The sequence below is a fragment of the Papilio machaon genome, chromosome 3, assembly GCF_912999745.1.
Source record: "Papilio machaon chromosome 3, ilPapMach1.1, whole genome shotgun sequence".
Lineage (NCBI taxonomy): Eukaryota > Metazoa > Arthropoda > Insecta > Lepidoptera > Papilionidae > Papilio > Papilio machaon.
In genome coordinates, this window is record NC_059988.1 from 1,997,427 (window position 1) to 2,018,242 (window position 20,816).

The 20,816-nt window shown below is 33.9% G+C and overlaps 3 protein-coding genes across 3 annotated transcripts; 1 reads left to right on the plus strand and 2 right to left on the minus strand.

Annotated features, from left to right (window-relative positions):
- The first annotated feature begins 1,290 nt into the window (after positions 1 to 1,290).
- On the plus strand, positions 1,291 to 6,262 carry LOC106707839. The gene is made up of 7 exons (XM_045686475.1): positions 1,291 to 1,418; positions 3,630 to 3,789; positions 4,526 to 4,668; positions 4,770 to 4,830; positions 5,141 to 5,258; positions 5,530 to 5,625; positions 6,098 to 6,262. Exons 1-7 carry the CDS (start codon positions 1,322 to 1,324, stop codon positions 6,188 to 6,190), a joined length of 768 nt encoding a protein of 255 aa, XP_045542431.1. The 5' UTR covers positions 1,291 to 1,321; the 3' UTR covers positions 6,191 to 6,262.
- Positions 6,263 to 8,111: 1,849 nt separating this feature from the next.
- Positions 8,112 to 14,751, minus strand: LOC106707853. The gene is made up of 14 exons (XM_045686529.1): positions 14,672 to 14,751; positions 14,458 to 14,547; positions 14,192 to 14,321; positions 13,836 to 13,969; positions 13,681 to 13,741; positions 13,396 to 13,498; positions 13,193 to 13,291; positions 9,539 to 9,656; positions 9,273 to 9,402; positions 8,922 to 9,055; positions 8,767 to 8,827; positions 8,482 to 8,584; positions 8,279 to 8,377; positions 8,112 to 8,190 (listed from the first exon to the last, which is right to left on the minus strand). The coding sequence occupies exons 2-14, from the start codon at positions 14,531 to 14,533 to the stop codon at positions 8,131 to 8,133; spliced, it is 1,308 nt and encodes a 435-aa protein (XP_045542485.1). The 5' UTR covers positions 14,534 to 14,547; positions 14,672 to 14,751; the 3' UTR covers positions 8,112 to 8,130.
- A 1,806-nt stretch (positions 14,752 to 16,557) lies between these two features.
- Positions 16,558 to 20,419, minus strand: LOC106707796. Its single transcript, XM_045686532.1, has 7 exons — positions 20,353 to 20,419; positions 17,652 to 17,741; positions 17,449 to 17,569; positions 17,236 to 17,369; positions 17,030 to 17,090; positions 16,802 to 16,904; positions 16,558 to 16,632 (listed from the first exon to the last, which is right to left on the minus strand). Exons 1-7 carry the CDS (start codon positions 20,417 to 20,419, stop codon positions 16,558 to 16,560), a joined length of 651 nt encoding a protein of 216 aa, XP_045542488.1.
- Between the last annotated feature and the right edge of the window lie 397 nt (positions 20,420 to 20,816).

Sequence of the window (20,816 nt, forward strand, 5' to 3'; positions counted from 1 at the left end):
CTTTTATGGCTTCTACGGCGCGGCTGTTCCTATGCTCTATTTTTCAATTTCCAGAAGCGAAGAATTCGTTTTTATAATATTCCTAAGCCAAAAAGTAAGTATCGGAAAGCTGGCAATTAAATAGATGATGTTGCCTGTACTTCCGTCTTTCGAATATTCGTTTCGATTGTTCATTTCGAACTATCCAATAAAAAAAATCCTTTTTGGTAATTCTTCAATTGAGCCCAATAATGTTCTTTCTTGCAACTTGCCGCCTTAATTCTTGAAATAGCGTAATGACTTTTTCGTTGCCAACAATTAAAATCTTTATTTTCGTTTCTAAAAGAAGAAATGGTAACCTCAGGACTCCGCTGATCTGAAACTTGTCTTAAATCACATTTAAAAAAATATTCTTTTAACATTTTGTGATAAAAGCTAAATTTTCATCAATAATGACGCTTAATTCCTTGAGGAGGTTTAATTTTAGTCCTCTTTCCCTTCCCACCTTTTTCTTATTAGGAAAGGATGGGAAGGGGAAGTGGATTTGGCGGAGGAGGGGACGCATAGGAAAGAGAAATATCCTCTTTCTGTGCGTCCTCTTCTCCGTTGATTAAAGGTAGGCAACACATCTGCATTTGCGGATGTCTATGGGCAGTGGTCGCCTCGCTATTGCGGCGAATCCAGGTGGCCGTTTGCTCGTTTGCCACCTTACGATATATAAAGAATAAAAAAAAAACGTCCGAGATGTAATCTTAAATCAACGGGACTTTGATATGTAACTTTAATATGTACAACAGATTTATAATTTATGTAATCAGTATATTTTATTATCCATAACGTATGTTAAAATTAACCTTTAACGTGAACAACTGATAAATTCCTAGAATGATTCACGAAATCAATGTAATGTTCGGATTAAGATAATGTAATTTAATGATACCAGAATTAAACTGATATAAGTTCGCTTCGCGATAGTGTGTTTGGTTAAATATTCGGTTCACTGTTGATTTGCTTCAGTGTACTTGGACAAAGGGTAAGATATATCAATAATATTATTTTGTTATAATGATTTTGGAAATATTTTGTATCTTCTGGACGCTTATTTAGACTTGCTTAAATCAAATATAGTTGAAATTTAATAAGCGAGAGTTCAAGGGACCGGGTAATTTTCGGTCCGTTGCTCGTTTCCACCTTCTCTTATAAAAAAATCTCGCTTATAGAGTTTCTCACTAACAAGAGTTTCTCGCTTTTGAAAGTTGTCCGTCGTGACCGGACAATGACTGTAGCTTGTAATGGTTTTTTATCCGATTATAATTCAATAATATTTATTTCAGATACAAAAATGCGTTATTTAATCATTTTGATCGCGGCGGCAATAGCCTTGGTAGGAGCTTCGCCCGTCGAAGTGGAGAATACCAGGGAAAAGATATTCCTAACAGGTAAATAATTTTATTCAGAATCATATTTCAGAAGTAGATTTTCTAAAAAGAAAATATTTTTGGCTAAAATTAAAACTTATGTACATTAAGTTTTATGTGAGGTCTTGTAAATAATAATATAATACTACTAGCAGTTAACCGCGACTTCGTCCGCAAAGAAATGTAAAAAAAATCTAGTAATTAATATAGCCTATGTCACCCGGAGATAGTGTAGCTTCGAAACAGTGAAAGAAATTTTCAGTGGTTTCGGGACCTTCTGATATATTCTGATATCAAACGAACACGTTTAGTGGGTCCTAGCATGAATATTTTGGCAATCGCCATAGTGTCGTCATCGACAAAAAATTTATTGAAATTTGAGCAGCGCCCTCTATCAGACATAAAGTACAACAAAAATCTTACACGCAAAGTCTTGCACATTATTATTACTACAAAATTTGCATTCCCGTAGTACCTATAATCCATACACAAAATGACATACTTTTTTTGTATGTATTAGGCGACCTTATAAATAAACGGTTAGATTTGAACTTTAGCGTCCCTCTTTACAGGACAAATTTGAAAAGATTTTTAGAAGTCGAATATCGCAAATATCTTAACAATAAATATACTTAGGAACTTTGAGCCCCCTTTTTTGACCTTAATGGAATAAATTTGTAAAAATCCTTAAAGAAAAAGTTTATTTGTAAGGAAAAGCTATTTTATTTAGCTTTATTTCTATTTTCATTAAATTTAGCCGAAGGAATAACGTTGCTCCATACTAACTTTGGACCCCCAACCCCTAATAAACCTTTAGTAATGCATCCCGCATTTCGCAAAATCCTTTATCACTCTGCGCACCCCGCGCTGCTGGAAGGGCTACAGTTCAACTGCCTGGCGGACGGTGACGAAGCAGCCCAGCGAGCTGCCGTCGAGGTAAATATTTACACCGACGGCAGCAAAATTGACGGCAAAGTCGGCGCGGCGGTATCCGTGTGGGATAACGTCGCGGAGATCTCTTGCCGGAAATTAAAGTTGGGAAGCTTCTGCACCGTATACCAGGCGGAACTGCTTGCCCTGAGTGAGGCCGTGCAGCAAGTGGTGAAAAGTAAGAAAGGTAGCTTTGGTATTTATTCCGACTCAAGATCCGCGTTAGAAACGCTAAGCAGCGGCGTTTCACTCCATCCCCTCGCGGATGGAATAAGAGAGAATATGGAAGTAGTGAAAGCGCAAGGGAAAGTTGAAAAAGTTGAAAGTTGTGAAAGTATTTTGGGTGAAGGCACACGCGGGGATGGAGGGAAACGAACGCGCGGATTTCCTGGCGAAAGCGGCAGCAGTCGGAATGAAGACCAAAGCTAACTATGAAAGATGCCCTGTTCCATATGTCAAGCGACAGATTCGTCTGGACACGCTTGACAAATGGAACAGGCGCTATATGGATGGAGACACGGCTTCCACCACGAAGCTCTTCTTTCCCGACGACGTGGCGGCCTATCCTGCACTTCGGAGGATAGAGTTGGACCCCGTGCTGGTTCAAGTTTTGACCGGGCACGGGGGGTTCTCCGAATACTTGCACAGGTTTAAGTGCAAGGAGGACCCCTCCTGCATTTGTGATCCAGCACGGGGTGAATCCGTGCTGCACATACTCACGGAGTGTCCAGTTTTCGCAGTACGTAGAGCAGAACTAGAAATTAAATTAAAAGCGAAAGTAAATAAAGAAAATTTGAAAAATCTAATAAGTTTTAAAAAATATAGCGGACACTTCGTTGTGTATTGCATATCCTTAGCCAAAATTGTAATAATTAGAAGTACGGTGTAGTTTTTTATGTATTGATTTTAAATTTGTATTTTAATTTTGATTTTTTATTATTTGAATTTATTTGTTTTAACGTAGAATAAGTAATATTGTGATAATAGATGTAAGTAATTTTGTAATTTTGGTTTTTTAAATAATTTTTTAATAAAGAAATAAAAATAGCTGTAGATAAGGTCCCTGACCTAAAACATGTTAGGGGAACGAGAGGGCGGCATGGCGCCGCCCAAAAAAAAAAAAATCCCTTATCACTGGACGCCTACTTAGTAACAGAAACCTCAATGTTAAATTTCATGTCCCAAGATCCAGACGTTATGGCTGTACTCGTATATATAAAAAAAGTAAATACATGAAATATAAATAAATAATAGACTTTGCAGTCCTTTTTATAACTGAAATGTGTTTTTATAAATTTACAGAAGAAAATACAAGAAACAGTATACTGGAGCAGTTGGTGCTTGATTTAATTGAAGAATTTAGAGAATTGATGGTGACTGGATCTAACACTTTTCCCGTGTTAGACCCGCTTTACGTGAGTGAGCTGTATTTTGATCAATACTTAATCCCCATATTACCCGGGTAAGTTAAACTTTTAATCAATAAAAATTGTCTGCTCTCTTTTTTGGTTCTCTAATATTTCAATTACCGCCGTATTCAGTATTTAAGTAGTCCTCTTGTGGGAAGATTTGGTATGAGATCTATAAAAGGATCCCTCAGTATCAAATTATAGACTCTAAGTGCGGCAGTTAATTTTAGCTGTGATAGAGCCCCCAACAACATCTGGCTCGGCCGGTGAAATACCATGACCACGCAACTGATATGATAGGCCTGAAGTGGAAGCAATTTCGCGTTTCGTCTGATGAGTGAGCGTGTTTGAGGCATAGTTTAAGTCCTCACTCCTTTCCAGCCTTTTCTTCTTCTACGGAAAGGATAGGAAGGGAAGTTGAATTTGGCAGAGGAATGGACACATACGGAGAGTAAATATCCTCTTTCGGTGCGTTCCCTTCTTTGGCGATTAAAGGTGGGTAACGCAACTGCAAAGGCGGATGTCTCTGGGCAGCGGTCACCTCGCTTTATTAGGGACTTTAGGTGGCCCCTTATTCGTTTCCTACCTTATACCATCAAGAAGATAAAATTATTCTAAACTGCTGCATGTTAAAACAAACTTTGATGTTGACCATTCAATATAATTTTTTTTTAATTTAACTTGCGCCAAATGTAAGTTCGTGGTCTCTGCCAATGTTATTTAAGGTACAGATTTTTAAAAATAAATTTTCAAACAAATTAGAATTTTAAATTAAACATATTTTTCCAGATATATAAACATTAAAGATTTTACAATGGACAATTTGAGCACATTTGTAATCAACGAATTCGGTTTAACCATGGCTTCCTTACTGCAGCAGCGGTATCGACTAATATTAGATGGCCATGTCCCGGTGGTGGATTTTAATGCGGGTCAGTATATTATTGATAGTAAAAATTGCCATACGGATGTAGAAAATAAAACAAGTAATTAAATCGAGTAACTATAGATTCTAAGAGATTGAAAATTTCAGGTAGGTACGACCTCGACTTGTCAGTTTTCGGCGGAAGTATATTTGGCAGTGGAGAAATGTCGTAAGTATCATCATTATCTAATTCTTTTGATCACTCCGTTCTTACTCGTATCCTCTTCCGTATAATTATCCATACATTCTTCGGTCTCCCACTACCTCTTTGCCTATATCCATTCTCAATGCTTTCTTATTTATGTGTCCATCATTCAGACGAAATTTTGTAGGTTCATCATTTTAATGGTTAAAACAAGCCTATAAGAAATTCTCGATAGGCATCGATTCTGAACACTTTATACCTTTAAGAGCGGTAAAAATACTAATTTAATTATTATTACGTTTTCTTTAAACATATTACTTTTATTATATTTCAGATTAAGAATTGTCGAGCCTCGTATTCGCGCGAATATTGTCCTGTCTATAAGACTATCTGGAGGGATTTTTATAACTTTGGAAGAATGTAGACTTAGTGTTTCAGTAGGTTCATTTGATGTAAGTGTTAATTCTTTTGAGTTTTTGATAATTTCTTTAAATGTTATTATAATGAATAAATCAGCGCTTTACTAAGATTCAATTAATGACATGAATTAAGAACTGGTTGTAATGGTATGCTGTTAAAAATAATGTATACAAGTTATTCTGGAAATGACGTAAAGAGTAGACCAGACAGATTGGTCGAGATCGACCAACGAATTTAGTAATTTTGTATTGCTATAGGTACATACATAGGTATACTTTAATAATACATTTATTTTTATTTCAGCCAAAAATAACAGGTTTATTCAACGATCCCGTACTTAGCGACTTCATCAGCGTATTTTTGAAACACTTTGTTGAAGAGATTCTTGTTGTTATGGAGGTACTGTTATTGTAAAATAAAAGTTACTCTTAAAATTTAACACAGATTATCATGGGTACTAGCAATTTAACAAATCTGATTTAGGTTGTCCCCAAAATTTATATTGAATGGTTGGGGTAGTAGATAGAACCGATTAGAAGATTCAATAATCGCTTTAAATGTGTGCCGCTACCAATCTGCTCTGATTTTAAGTGAACCGAGGTCACTCGTCTAGTGTGACGGCGATATTGACTGTGACGTGTCAAGCGGAATAAAATGATGACAGATCACTGGTGTGACTTGTGGCAGGAAGATGATGATGGGGTAGTGTATAAAAATAACAGTGTATAAATAATAAAAATAACAGAAAATATAGAAAATGAGGGATTTCACTTATCACGTCTAAATATTCTATTATAATTTAAATAAATAATTTGTTCCTTTTTTATGTGTATAAGCACCGAGTTTATACATAATTTTTCTATGTTTCCAGGATGATATTACGGAGTTCCTCAGTGTGAACGTTTTGGAGATTGGTAATCAAATTTTGGCCGATTTGGATTTGTCAACAATTCTAGGCGTATAAATATAATACTGATGAATATGAAATTAATTGGCTTCACACATTTTTTCTATCTTTTAAAATTATAATTTTCATTTTTTCCGGTATCTTGTAAACCTGTAAAACTATTAATGTATTCACAAAAAAAAGTTCTTATAAACATATGTTTTGTCCTTAAAAATGAAATATATTAAACTGTTACATTTTATTATTTCTTTCATTTGATACTTATGAATTTACACAAGATTTTCAGTAATTTAGTGGCTAACCTCAGCTTAGCCACTAAATTACTGAAAATTCACGTGTAGATCAGTATGGAGTCTAGTTCTGTGCAAGGAGTGACGAGAACTCGAGTATAGCCTATTAATCATTGATCATAATGAAGGTTCCCCACCGATTCTCAAACAGGTACACTACACAAGAGTTAAGCCGAGATTTTAATTCCATCCATTCAGCCTCGTTACGCCCACTGCTGGGCATAGGCCTCCCCAAAAGATCGCCACGATGATCGGTCCTATGCAACCCGCATCCAAGATACTCCCGCAACCTTGACCAGATCATCGTTCCATCTTGCGGGAGGTCTGCCCAAATTGCGTCGACCTGTACGTGGCCGCCATTCCAGTACTTTGCGGCCACATCGGCCGTCCGTTCTGCGGGCAATATGGCCGGCCCATCGCCACTTAAGGTTTACAATTCTTCGGGCAATGTCGGTTACTTTGGTTCTGCTGCGGATCACATTATTTCTGCCCTCTCCATTGCCCTTTCTATGACTTTGAGCCGCCTAATGTTGCCCGCAGTGAGGGGCCACGTCTCTGTTTAGATTTTAATTAGGGAATAGTAATTTCACACAAAAGTTTTATAAGAATGACATGTCTATTTAAACAAAGAGATTAAGTAGTGCATATGTGAGAATATCCCTCCTGTAGGTAAAAATTTATGGTAAAAATCACATAATAATCTCTATCTTACTAATATTATTAATGCGAATGTTTAGATGGATGGATGGATGGATGGACGTTTGAAGGTAACTCCAATACGCGTCAACGGAGATATAGAACATAGTCTGGAAGAGCACATAGGCTACTTAATAAGTTTTTTTTTTAATTTCGTGCGGACGGAGTCGCGGGCGACAGCTAGTGATCAATAAACATTCGTTTATTTAAATTGGTCTTTGCCCAAAACTTGGTCATGGTTCTGTTTTTAAATAAATCGACTCCGGTTATTGTTTTGCATAGAGTTGTTGCTTATTTTTTTATATAAGGTTGGTTTTGTTCAAGAAAAAACCTTTAGGAAGACAAATCGTTTCAAATGTCTTATGACATTGATGATATTGTATCGAACCTATCTTACTAATATTATGAGAATGTTTAGATGGATGAATGTTTGAAGGTATCTCAAATTAGTGAAATTAGTGAAATTTAGCACATATGTAGAACATATACTGGAAGAACAGATAGGTTATTTTATTATGTTTTTTTAATCCCGCGCAGATGGAGTCGCGGGTGACAGCAAGTTCTTATTTGAAATATAATCTAAGTGTGTAATATGGTATTATGTGTTATATGTGCCTATTATTTGTACGCCGCATTGGAAGGATAAATAAGGAACTATTGAAATTTCTACTATTAGTTTTGCTCTTAATCTTGACTTGGTCGAAAGTTCAGTCCCAAAAATCAAATGAATTTTCTTGGATATTAAACCCACAATAAGTGAAGAATATCTACTCGTACCTTAGATTGAAATTATATCGGCCGGAGTTGAAATAACTCTATTTTAAAATTATAATTAAAATTTCTTATTGTCCCAATAACAAAAATATCATTGATATTGCATATCCGTATTTTCAAGGATTAAAAAAAATCAAGGATATTGTTTGAGATGTTTATTAAAATAAATAATTGGCGAAGAAATCGGTATTACAATCAATACATTATTTAATATTACAAAAAAATAATGACGACATTCTAGGACAGGCGCTCGACAATACTGATGATGAATCTCTCGAAGAAACGGTTGATTTCGTTCTGTAAGCGAAAAATAGTTCCATTACAATAACTAATATTAAAGAATAACAAATGAAAGCATTGAAAATAATATTTTGAAATGTATTACCTCGTATTGGATGAGCAGATTGGGCAAGGTGTTTCCAACGAAGTTGTTGACACTGTCAGTGACGTCATTGCCTTGGAGCACGAAGGAGTTGAAGTCGGCCTGGTAAAATAAACACATAATAAGTAAAATCAAAGTAGAACATATTAAGAATTTCAATATGAATATTTACAAAAGGCGAAGGGAAGAAAATCGATTAAACTCACTTCAATTCCTCCAAGTTGGCATGAAAGGCTCAAATCATCAAGAAGGTATGCAGAGAGCCCCAGGCTGATACGTGCGGCCAAGCGAAGGTCTACAATAGCTATTCTGTAAAAAGAGAAGAGGAATGAATTCTAATAATAATTTATTCTTGCAGTTTCCGACATAAGTACTATTTCACCAATATTACTGTGAAAAGAATTATTAAAGTCTAAACAACAATATTTATGCATTCCGGATTAGTGAAGGATTTTGCTTAGGAACCTTGTTAATGAATAAACAATACGTACCTTCCACTAAATTCACCTTGAATGTTCCTGCTTCCAATAGTCACGTCACCAATGACATTATCTGAAACAAACACGAACAATCATTATGTAATTGTTAGAAAAATAACAAAACATCAGGTTTCTGAGAATTGTAGAAATTGCAAACGGTATATTACCAACACTGGCCGCAATTCTAGGCAGAGAGATGTCGATATCCAATTCAGAGCCCGAGAAGCTGACAGAGTTGACGACAATGTTGCTGAGGCCGGAGAGCACGAAGTTGTCGACACGACCGCTGGCGAAGAGGATTCTGCGACACCAAACATAGAATAGGTGTTATTTCTCATAGCGAATCATTTTTTGCTAAAGGTATAGAAGTATTTGAGCTCAATAGCAAAATTTCTTAAAAAAAGTAAATGAACCTGGCCGTTTTCATAAGTTTCATCACGACCCGATCAATGGTTTCTTAATATATATACAAAGAATGAATTTTAAAAATAGAAAAGTTTTTGTATTGAAGTAATTACCCGCCAAGAGCGATTTCTCCTTCAGCCAGCGGAACGACGTACGGGTCAAGTTTGCGCTCCTTGATCAGCTCAACGATAGATTTAATAAGTTCATTGACAATTTGGTCTAGGACCCTTGAGTCTTTCAAGTCTATAATAACAAAACATTGCTAAGTTAGAGGGTTATACATTAATTTAATAATTTAATTAATTAATTTTAAATTTTGAATTTACAGGAAATAACTACTTTACTAGCATTTTATAAATTTTATCAAAGATGTTCTTACTCGAGGATTGAACTTGCTGAGGCAAGGAGTTGGCTGTGGCCAACAATGCAAAGAGAGCGAATCCGATGATTTTCATGTTGGTCGATTTCTCTGAAATTGTTGTATTAATAATTGATTTAATTACTACACCATATAAAATTAAAACCAAGAAATTATATAGATAATTATGTATAATTAAAAAATATATAATTTAGCAATTTTAGTTATTCACTAACCTTGTTTCTGACACAGAATGAAAATATTCTCGCAACCGGCCTATTTAAACTAAACCTAAATCTTAGATAGCAAAAAAAGAATGCTTATCAATTAGATCTTTACTAGTGACTATCATATTATTTCAAATTAACAATTAAAAATTAGATTTATCATGCCAGGTGTTTCTGATTTGTTTTAATTTTCTTTCTTATCTTTATACACGAGTAGCGACAATATTCAACTACTGGAGTAGTAGGTAGAACAGGATGGAAGGTTCTCTAATCGCTTTAAATGGTGTGTTTTTACCAATTTGCTAATATTTTTAATATCCTAGTTCACTCGTCTAGTGGTGGTATTGACCGCGTCGTGTAAAGCGGAATAAATGAAGGGTGGATGAAATGACTATAGGTCACAGGTGTAACTTGTGGCAGGAAGATGATGATGATGGGGTAGTGGATAAAAATATTCCAGTAAAAGTATTGAAAATAAAGCAAGGGGTCTTACTTATTACGTTTAAGTATTTTTTTTATAATTTAAATAAATGACTTGTTCCAATCTATATATATAAAAGAAAGTTGTGTTAGTTACACCATTTATAACTCAAGAACGGCTGAATCGATTTGACTGAAAATTGGTGGGCAGGTAGCTTAGAACCAGGAATAGGACATAGGATAATTTTTACCCCGTTTCTTTTCTTTTTTTTTTATTCCGCGCGGACGGAGTCGCGGGAAAAAGCTAGTTTTATATGTTTAAGCATCGAGTTTGTATATAACTTGTCTATGTCTAAAGGATGAAATTAAGGAGTTTCTCAGTGTGAACGTTTTGGAGATTGGTAATCAAATATTGGCTGATTTGGATCTGTCAACAATTCTAAACCTCAAATAATACACTGATAAATATGAAATCTATATATATAAAAGAAAGTTGTGTTAGTTACACCATTTATAACTCAAGAACGGCTGAATCGATTTGACTGAAAATTGGTGGGCAGGTAGCTTAGAACCAGGAATAGGACATAGGATAATTTTTACCCCGTTTCTTTTCTTTTTTTTTTATTCCGCGCGGACGGAGTCGCGGGAAAAAGCTAGTTTTATATGTTTAAGCATCGAGTTTGTATATAACTTGTCTATGTCTAAAGGATGAAATTAAGGAGTTTCTCAGTGTGAACGTTTTGGAGATTGGTAATCAAATATTGGCTGATTTGGATCTGTCAACAATTCTAAACCTCAAATAATACACTGATAAATATGAAATTAATTGACTTCATGCATTTTTTTAAACTTTTGAATTTATTCTGTATGATGCAAAAATTTATTATTTTCATTTTTTTCGGTTTCACGATGTAGGGTTGGCGGCCGACCGTAAAAACTTAAGCCAAAACTTTAACGTGACTCCACGTGAGTGGAAGAAAGCCCAGGAGATGACGATTTTATTCGATATCTGTTGGTGTTCCCGCTGCTCGTTTGCCCCCTTCTCTTATAAAAAAAAAAAAACCGGTAAAACTTACAATGTAGTCACAGTAAAGACTATTTATAATAATATGTTTGGTCTTTGAAAAATTATATGAATTAAACAGTTTTATTTTATTATTTCTTTCATTTGAGACGGGAGTTTAGACACGAACTCACTGTACATACATTCACATATAGTCCAGGCGTCCGTCTAGTTAAGTAAAAGGCTTGATTAATTTTAATTAATAGGCTGGCGCAAATCCAGCCTATTAATCACTGCCCATTATAGAGGACTCCCTATAGTACTGAAACAGGTGCATACACCGGACTTCTGACGCCCGTAATGTAAATGTTTTCCATGTTACTGACAAAAATCAATTGCTTATACTTATCTTTATGCCCGCCATCAATGGTAATTGACCAATCACTGGCTGGGTTGAGGAAGGCACTGACCAGTAATATTAGTAGTACTGAAAGACATGGCCATACAAATAAATATAAATCCATTTTGGTTGTGGTTGTTTTCCATATTTTTCACATTTGAAATTGTTTTTGTTGTATTTTGGAGATTAAAGAATTGAAATTTAATTTCATATGAAATTTTTGTAAACCAATGCAATTATTTTAAAGCAATTATTGCTTACAAGCTTTGACTCGTCTAAACAGACTAGGGCCGTTTGTCCACCAACGCCGTCACCGTCTCGACAACGGGAACGAATAGACGGCGCCGAGGCAGCAACAACAGATAGTTATAGATACTACAGTGGCTTGACCACTGCACGCCCTTCGCCTGGCGCCTTCATCCCGGCCGCCGGTATTTTGTGTAGATCAGCGCTACCACTTGAACGGTTCCGAAAATGTGATGTCCCGATGTGTCATCAATACAAAACAGTAGTAAACAAACAAGTACATGACCATCTTGCCGGCGGCAGCACGTCATTTTTAGTGCGTCTATTTAAGGATAATTAGTTTGACAAGACATCGACTGAACTACCGTGATCGTCGCTGTGAACAAACGACCGCCGTCACGTCATTTTGATCTTGTACAGAAATTAGCTCGCCTAACACAGACTTGACGGTATAGAAGGGTTGAACCTTAGATTTGCTGATTTATCGATTTATTTATTGGTCTAATATTTTGAGTTTTATCGCAAATAATGTTTCTTTGGGATACTGGAAATAAAAATTATATGAATCATGATTCACGTTTTGCTGCACTAGCAGAATTTGCACGTGATTTTGGAGTTGATACTTTTAGATCTAACAAACAAAATAATTAATTATTAGGAATAACTTCTGTTTCACGCCTTTCTTCCGCATTATGTGTTTAAATATAAGACATTTATTTTGTCAATTAAATTGTGTGCAACAACAAAGAAACATGCATCATGTAATGGGGTATTAAATGTGAATTTTTCAAAAAAAATTCTTAGCTAAAACAACTTGTCTCATATGTTAGTATTGTATATTACATCGTTTTCCTATTCTTATGTACAAAGTAATCTAAGTGTTATATATGTAATTTGATATGTAAGCAGTCTATTGAGACCCAGAAAAAGTAGCCTATGGCTTAGTCGAAAGTTCAGCCTAAAATTCAACTGAAAATGACTTATTACCCATACAAAGTAAAGACTGCTACTTTATATTGAAACTATATCGTCCGGTTTTGAAATAACTCTATTTTAAGATTAAAATTCAAGGATCAACAACAAAAATATCATTGGTTCTCCATGTCGTATTTTCAGGATTAAAAAAATCAAGGATATTGTTTGAGATGTTTATTAAAATAAATAATTGGCGAAGAAATCGGTATTACAATCAATACATTATTTAATATTACAAAAAAATAATGACGACATTCTAGGACAGGCGCTCGACAATACTGATGATGAATCTCTCGAAGAAACGGTTGATTTCGTTCTGTAAGCGAAAAATAGTTCCATTACAATAACTAATATTAAAGAATAACAAATGAAAGCATTGAAAATAATATTTTGAAATGTATTACCTCGTATTGGATGAGCAGATTGGGCAAGGTGTTTCCAACGAAGTTGTTGACACTGTCAGTGACGTCATTGCCTTGGAGCACGAAGGAGCTGAAGTCGGCCTGGTAAAATAAACACATAATAAGTAAAATCAAAGTAGAACATATTAAGAATGTCAATATGAATATTTAAAAAAGGCGAAGGGAAGAAAATCGATTAAACTCACTTCAATTCCTCCAAGTTGGCATGAAAGGCTCAAATCATCAAGAAGGTATGCAGAGAGTCCCAGGCTGATACGTGCGGCCAAGCGAAGGTCTACAATAGCTATTCTGTAAAAAGAGAAGAGGAATGAATTCTAATAATAATTTATTCTTGCAGTTTCCGACATTAGTACTATTTCACCAATATTACTGTGAAAAGAATTGTTAAAGTCTAAACAACAATATTTATGCATTCCGGATTAGTGAAGGATTTTGCTTAGGAACCTTGTTAATGAACAAACAATACGTACCTTCCACTAAATTCACCTTGAATGTTCCTGCTTCCAATAGTCACGTCACCAATGACATTATCTGAAACAAACACGAACAATCATTATGTAACTGTTAGAAAAATAACAAAACATCAGGTTTCTGAGAATTGTAGAAATTGCAAACGGTATATTACCAACACTGGCCGCAATTCTAGGCAGAGAGATGTCGATATCCAATTCAGAGCCCGAGAAGCTGACAGAGTTGACGACAATGTTGCTGAGGCCGGAGAGCACGAAGTTGTCGACACGACCGCTGGCGAAGAGGATTCTGCGACACCAAACATAGAATAGGTGTTATTTCTCATAGCGAATCATTTTTTGCTAAAGGTATAGAAGTATTTGAACTCAATAGCAAAATTTCTTAAAAAAAGTAAATGAACCTGGCCGTTTTCATAAGTTTCATCACAACCCGATCAATGGTTTCTTAACCTATATATAATACAAAGAATGAATTTTAAAAATAGAAAAGTTTTTGTATTAAAGTAATTACCCGCCAAGAGCGATTTCTCCTTCAGCCAGCGGAACGACGTACGGGTCAAGTTTGCGCTCCTTGATCAGCTCAACGATAGATTTAATAAGTTCATTGACAATTTGGTCTAGGACCCTTGAGTCTTTCAAGTCTATAATAACAAAACATTGCTAAGTTAGAGGGTTATACATTAATTTAATAATTTAATTAATTAATTTTAAATTTCGAATTTACAGGAAATAACTACTTTACTAGCATTTAATAAATTTAATCAAAGATGTTCTTACTCGAGGATTGAACTTGCTGAGGCAAGGAGTTGGCTGTGGCCAACAATGCAAAGAGAGCGAATCCGATGATTTTCATGTTGGTCGATTTTTCTGAAATTGATGTAGAAAACAAGTACTGCACAATAAAAATTAAAACAAACAAACTATAATTAGATAATTAAGTATAATTAAAAATATATATATAATTTAGCAATTTTAGTTATTCTTCACTTACCTTGTTTCTGACACAGAATGAAAATATTCTCGCAACCGGCCTATTTAAACTAAACCTAAATCTTAGATAGCAATAAAAGAATGTTTATCAATTAGATCTTTACTGGTGACTATCATATTATTTCAAATTAACAATTAAAAATTAGATTTATCATGCCAGGTGTTTCTGATTTGTTTTAATTTTCTTTGTTATCTTTGTATAGCAACAGTCATATGATGTATGTGATAAAATTAGTAAAATTATAAAGATTTGCTATTTTTGTATTGCATTTTGAGCCAAAAGTTATTTGGTGTCTCATTCATATTGTGGCGAATATTCTACATTAATGATCATTTCTCCAAACTTTGTACATTAATTATGTAACTACGTCTTCTCAATCGAAATCTGCATTCTCATTCATTCATCATTATCATCTCAATATACGTCCCCACCGAGGGGCACGGAGCCTACCCCAAGTTAGGGGTGACTAGGCCATAGTCAACCACGCTGGCCAAGTGCGGGCTGGTTGACTTCACACATATCATTGAATTTCTTCTTAGATATGTGCAGGTTGCATCACGATATTTTCCTTCACCGTAAGAACACATTGAATGTTATATTACGATCATTATTTCGTCAATACGACAACCAACCGAAATCTAAAATTCTTAATTTTGATTTCGATTGACTGTTGACACATCAGTCTCAAAAATCTTTCAATTATACAGTTATATTTATTATATATAGTATAGGGTATATGTAAAAGTCTATAGTGATAGTGGTGTAATTTTTTATGGAGAGATGTTATCTTTATATGTGTTACAAGTTTAAGTAAAATTACTTGAAAATTGATAAACATTTCGTAATATGTATTTCAGTATTTTTTTTTAATTCAGGTACCCTTTAAATCAGTAAATCGGTGTGTGAAAGTTTGTCTTACACTTTTAAAGTCCAAGCGGACGATGCCACGAGAAACAGCTAGCTATGACAATGATTTAATTGGATACGATTTTTTTTTATTTGCATTCCGAAATCGTTTGGAAAACACAGTCTGTCATCTGATTATAATAGAAGTAATTTTGTCTAACACCCTAATCATTGATGTTTCAACTTAATTTTAGTTTAGTATCTTTAGAGATTACATGAACGAATGTCATTCTGAGAGTATAAGTATTAAAGAACTTAACACTTTTTTATATTATACGGTGGCAATCGAGCGAGCGGCCCTGGATTCACCGATATAGTGTAGCGACAGCTGCCCATAGATATCCGCAAATGTAGATGCCTTGTCTACCTTTAATCGGCGGAGGAGGCGACGTACAGATAAAGAATATTTCCCCTCTTCCGTCAAATCCACTTCCCCTTCTCAACCTTTTTTTTTTATAAGGCCTCCGGCACGAACACTCATCAGATATAACACGAAATTGCTTCTACATCGCCATTTCTCTGTGTGTTTCTGGTATTGCAGCGGACGAGCAGACCCATATATGCAACAGATGTTGTTGTTGCTGGCTACAGCTGTTGAGCTTATACTTAGTTTGGGTATCTTTAGGAAAGTAACTCATAGTTACTAAGATTTTTTTGGTAGTATAGATAAATTATACAAATTTTCTATTGAGGGATTTTTAAATTAAAAACAAAAAGGTTATTCTTTGAAGCCTTTACTTTAAAATATTTATGAAGAAGTTTTCATTACGACAACAAAAGATTTTTTAGAACAGGTTCTTCACAAGACGGATGATTACTCTTTCGAAGAAACGGTTTATTTCTTCCTGCAAGCAAACAAAAGAACGATTACAAAATTTACTTCCAAACCATATCTATATAAGGCAGTTATAACGATTGTTAAATTATAATTTAGAAATAAATTTAAAAATTATTACCTCGTATTGGATGAGCAGGTTAGGTTAGGTGTTTCCGAAGAAGTTATTAACACTATCAGTGACGTCACGGCCTTGGATAACGAAGGAATTGAAGTCGGCCTGGAAAAAAATTAAAAAATTTGTATTTTCACAAAAGTAAAAATTAAAAATGAAGCTGTTAAAAAAGTAATATAAGAAAATATGAGAGAAATAAGTACTAATGATAAGTAATATATAAGTTAATAAGAAATTAAAAGCTGAAATATATGTTACAAAATACGAAACTCACTTCAATTCCCCCGAGTTGACATGAGAGGTTCAAATCATCAAAAAGGTATTCAGGGAGTCCCAGGCTAACACGTGCGGCCAAGCGAAGGTCAACAATAGCTATGCTGTAAACAGAAGAGATAATTTCCCAGTTACGACTATTTGACAAATGAAACCGTCAAAAGAATCATGAAAGAAATGTGCATTCTGAATTATTACTAATGTAATCTTTCCAATCAGTAATATATACCTTCCACTAAATTCACCTTGAATGGATCTGCTCCATAAATTCACGTCACCAACGACATTTTCTGAAATAAAGATAAACCTGATAAATAAATGATTATGAATGAGAATTATGAATGAATGAGATAAATGGTGGTGGATATTCACTGGATTAAATAATAACAAAACATCAAAGCAGGTTAAATGTAGAAAACCTGAACGATAACTTACCCACACTGGTAACAATTCTAGGCAATGAGATGTCGATGTCTAAATGAGAGCCCGAGAAGCTGACAGAATTGACGACAATGTTGCTGAGGCCAGAGAACATGAAGTTGTCGACGCTACCGTTGGCGAAGAGAATACTTCGAAAACAAGCATAAAACATGAGTAATGTAGAATTATAGAACGAAGTCAAACTTCAATTGGTTTTAGCTTACATACCCCTCAACAGGATATTCTCCTTCAGCCACCTCAACGACGTATGGGTCAAGTCCGCGCTCCTTGATTAGCTCAATGACAGTGTCGACGAGCTCAACGACAATCTCGTTAATAAAACTGGAATCTGTTAAGTCGATAAATATATTTCATAGAAAAAGTTTACGTTAAAAAATGTTCAGAAGTAAAGTTATGCAAGATTTTCTGACCTGCGGTCTCGACTTCTTGAGGCCGTGCGTTGGCAGTAGCCAACAGTGCTACGAAAGCAAATACGATTGTCTTCATACTGTCGAACCTTTCTGAAATAATAATACATATATCATAATTCGTATTGGAGAATACTAAAGTCGAAACTATATTTAATTACTGCAAATAGAAATTGATGCTGCCAACTTACTTAAACTTTTAAATAGAGACTGATAACATTTTTTTAACACCAGTATTTAAGCTAAACCGAAATGACTGACCGCATTAAACAACATTTTATCAATTGGATATTTAGTACAATATCTATTAAATTTAAAATAACATTAATTTTGTTAGGACCACAGTTATTTATGATACATTTTAAACGACTTTCTTATCACTGACTACTAATGAACGGAATAATTTCTTGAATTTCTTACCAATATTTGATAATTTTATTCAAAAGTCTTAATAGTAAAATAACATTCTGTATCAAATTATTATATTGTAAATAATTATCAAAATGTAGTAAATCAGTTATAGATATAGTTTTTATTTCTTTCCTATAATGATTGGAGATAGATTAGAGAGTATAGCCTGTTGAAAATCTGTTCTCTTCTTAGCCAATTTTTTATTGAAAAATTGAAATGCAAAAATTGAAATAGAAAGATTAAACGTAATTATAAATAATCAAACAAAGCTAAGTTTTTGTACATTAAAAAGATCGATAAAATAACAATATGATTTATACGGAGATTTTAGTATTAGAAACTCACAGTAAGTAAAGGACGTGACGCTTCACATACACCCTTATGTTTAGTTGTTTCTTTTTATGAAGTGGCCTCAACGAAATCGTTTTTAATCAATCAATCGGCAATAAGTCATACAAAGAAAACCCAAATATGATAAGCGTCGTTGTCTCATTTCCCAAAGAAAATTTATTTAAACCGGTACATTTGTAAACAGGGCAGTTGACTCAATTTGTGGAATTATATTTTAACTTTAAGTTATTTAAAACAAATAACATAATTTCAGACTTTACATTTAAGTAGTACAACTTACTAGAAATGTTAAGCCGAAAATTTGATGTACTTAAGTTGGTACAATTTAACTCCAAAATGTTTGAACGTATTTAAATGAATTTTGGAACAGAACTAGATTACATTTTATAGATGGCTACTAAGAAGTGTTTCTTTTTAATTCCATGAGGACGTCTTCTTTGTTTATAAATGGTTTTCATTTGAAAGCTATGTCCAATATTCGATTTCATTGAGTTGTAACCGACCCGTTTTATTTGAAGCACAGTGTATTGAAAGATAAGAGGTAATCAAAACTTTAACTGATTGATTATTTTTGACAATATCTATTATTTTTCTGCCTGAATGGATAATGTATTAGGTATGTCCCAGACGTTAATGCAACATTATTGAAGAATTCAGGCAATTTCATTATGTTATGAGTCACATTTGGTTTATTACTTATAAGTTACATTAAAAGGGCCTAGTAAATAAAATGCCTAACCCTTTAATCTTTTCTTTGTCATTTTTGAGGATATTCAATGCTCAATATTAACAGTTACATTATTAATTTATTTATGTTAGTTTTTTTATTTTAAATCGTATCATATCAATTGTTTTTTCGTCGTATCAGATCATCGCATTCACTCTTTTTGTGTTACTGGCTAACGCAACTGCTCTGCTTTCTGAATTAGAGACTAACGATAAGTTATAGTGTACTTATAGAATTTATAATAAAAACTAGCTTTTACTCTCGATTTCTTTTACGCACAATTTTGATAAAAGAAAAATCTCATTTGTTGCTCGAGTCTATGTTCTATGTCTGTACCAAATTTCAATGAGATGTGTTGAACCGTTGTGAATTATCCGTTATCGAGTAACTATGTAAATCAAACGTATCCCACAATAATCGTACACATGTCTGGGATCATAGGTAATCACCTTGCAAAGTTCATTTATACGTGTATTATTTTTTTCTTGAATTTACAAATATTCATACGTAAACAAACATATCTTCATTATTTGCTTCGATATTGTACATTTTTACTAAGACGTCGTCCGCAAGAAATAAAAAAAACAAAACAGAAAGTTGGTTAAGTGTTCTTTTAGCTTTTGTTTTATATCTAATCTAATCAGTTAAACTGTTTTGAAGATGCGTAGTAACAAACGTCCATCCATACAAATATAATTATATCCGTCGAAATATAACAGTATGATTTAATTATTTAAGAAATAAAATCGCAAATGTCCTGAATGAAAACCACGTGTTTTCTTGTCATATATAATAGATAAAAATAATCAGATAATTAAAAAAGATAATGCTCAAAATAAAAATCTGATATTAACAAGATGAACTGACAGCCACGATGACTGAGATGTCATAACGAGTATATTTCCATCCTCATTAAATCTGAAGTATTTACATTTTTCTTATATTTCATTACGGCCACATAAATTGAATCATAGTTAGTTTCCATCGTTACTGGAACGAGCCAGAAGTTAATTTAACTCTGCGACGGAATGAGATTTCGCAATCAAGAGGCAAATTCTGAAAAAGCTTCTTGCTCCAACTTATTCCTTGGCGATTTGAGCTAAATTTAGTATATTAATTTTATTAAATTTTCTAAGACAGATTTTATAATTAAAATAGGTTCAATTTGTATGTATAAGAATTACATCTTGGAACAAATGATTAATTACTAATTACCTACACCTAACCTTTTGTACATCAGAGTCTTGTTTTCAATCTTTTCAATGCTGGTCACATGTTCCATAAAGACATCACTTCATAAATAAACAAATACCCTCCCGATTCATACATATTAAATTAATATTTTTTTCATACACAGAAAATGTATATGCAAAATTGCATTATGAAATTTTGAGGTAAAAATTTGCAGGCGCTACAAAAAATAAAATCATTTCACATTCACATTAAAAATAAAATAATTAAAGTACAAGATATTTTATATGGGAATTTAAACGAATAATTCTCATTTATTTTTCGATTATCATGGAAAAAAGGCGAAGGTTGGTTGGGTCGGGATCTAAATCACCCCGTGTGAGATACGAGAAACTATTTTAGAGTTAATCTACTCGGGACGATATTGGCCGCTAGATATTCAAGTATAAAAAAGGTCAAGACAATAAAATAGGTTGAGACCCGATTAA

Bases quoted from the DNA above. Each gene is read 5' to 3' on its own strand.
- LOC106707853 (XM_045686529.1), bottom strand. From the start codon at position 14,533: ATGAAAATCATCGGATTCGCTCTCTTTGCATTGTTGGCCACAGCCAAC. The intron at 13,970-14,191 runs GTAATTACTTTA...TTGGTGTCGCAG, and splicing joins GGAGAAATCGCTCTTGGCGG to AATCCTCTTCGCCAGCGGTC. The intron at 13,499-13,680 runs GTACGTATTGTT...CTCTTTTTACAG, and splicing joins CAAGGTGAATTTAGTGGAAG to AATAGCTATTGTAGACCTTC.
- LOC106707796 (XM_045686532.1), bottom strand. From the start codon at position 20,419: ATGGAACATGTGACCAGCATTGAAAAGATTGAAAACAAGACTCTGATG. The intron at 17,570-17,651 runs GTCAGAAAATCT...TCGACTTAACAG, and splicing joins TCAAGAAGTCGAGACCGCAG to ATTCCAGTTTTATTAACGAG. The intron at 16,905-17,029 runs GTATATATTACT...TTCTGTTTACAG, and splicing joins CAAGGTGAATTTAGTGGAAG to CATAGCTATTGTTGACCTTC.
- LOC106707839 (XM_045686475.1), top strand. From the start codon at position 1,322: ATGCGTTATTTAATCATTTTGATCGCGGCGGCAATAGCCTTGGTAGGA. The intron at 3,790-4,525 runs GTAAGTTAAACT...ATATTTTTCCAG, and splicing joins TTAATCCCCATATTACCCGG to ATATATAAACATTAAAGATT. The intron at 4,669-4,769 runs GTCAGTATATTA...TGAAAATTTCAG, and splicing joins GGTGGTGGATTTTAATGCGG to GTAGGTACGACCTCGACTTG.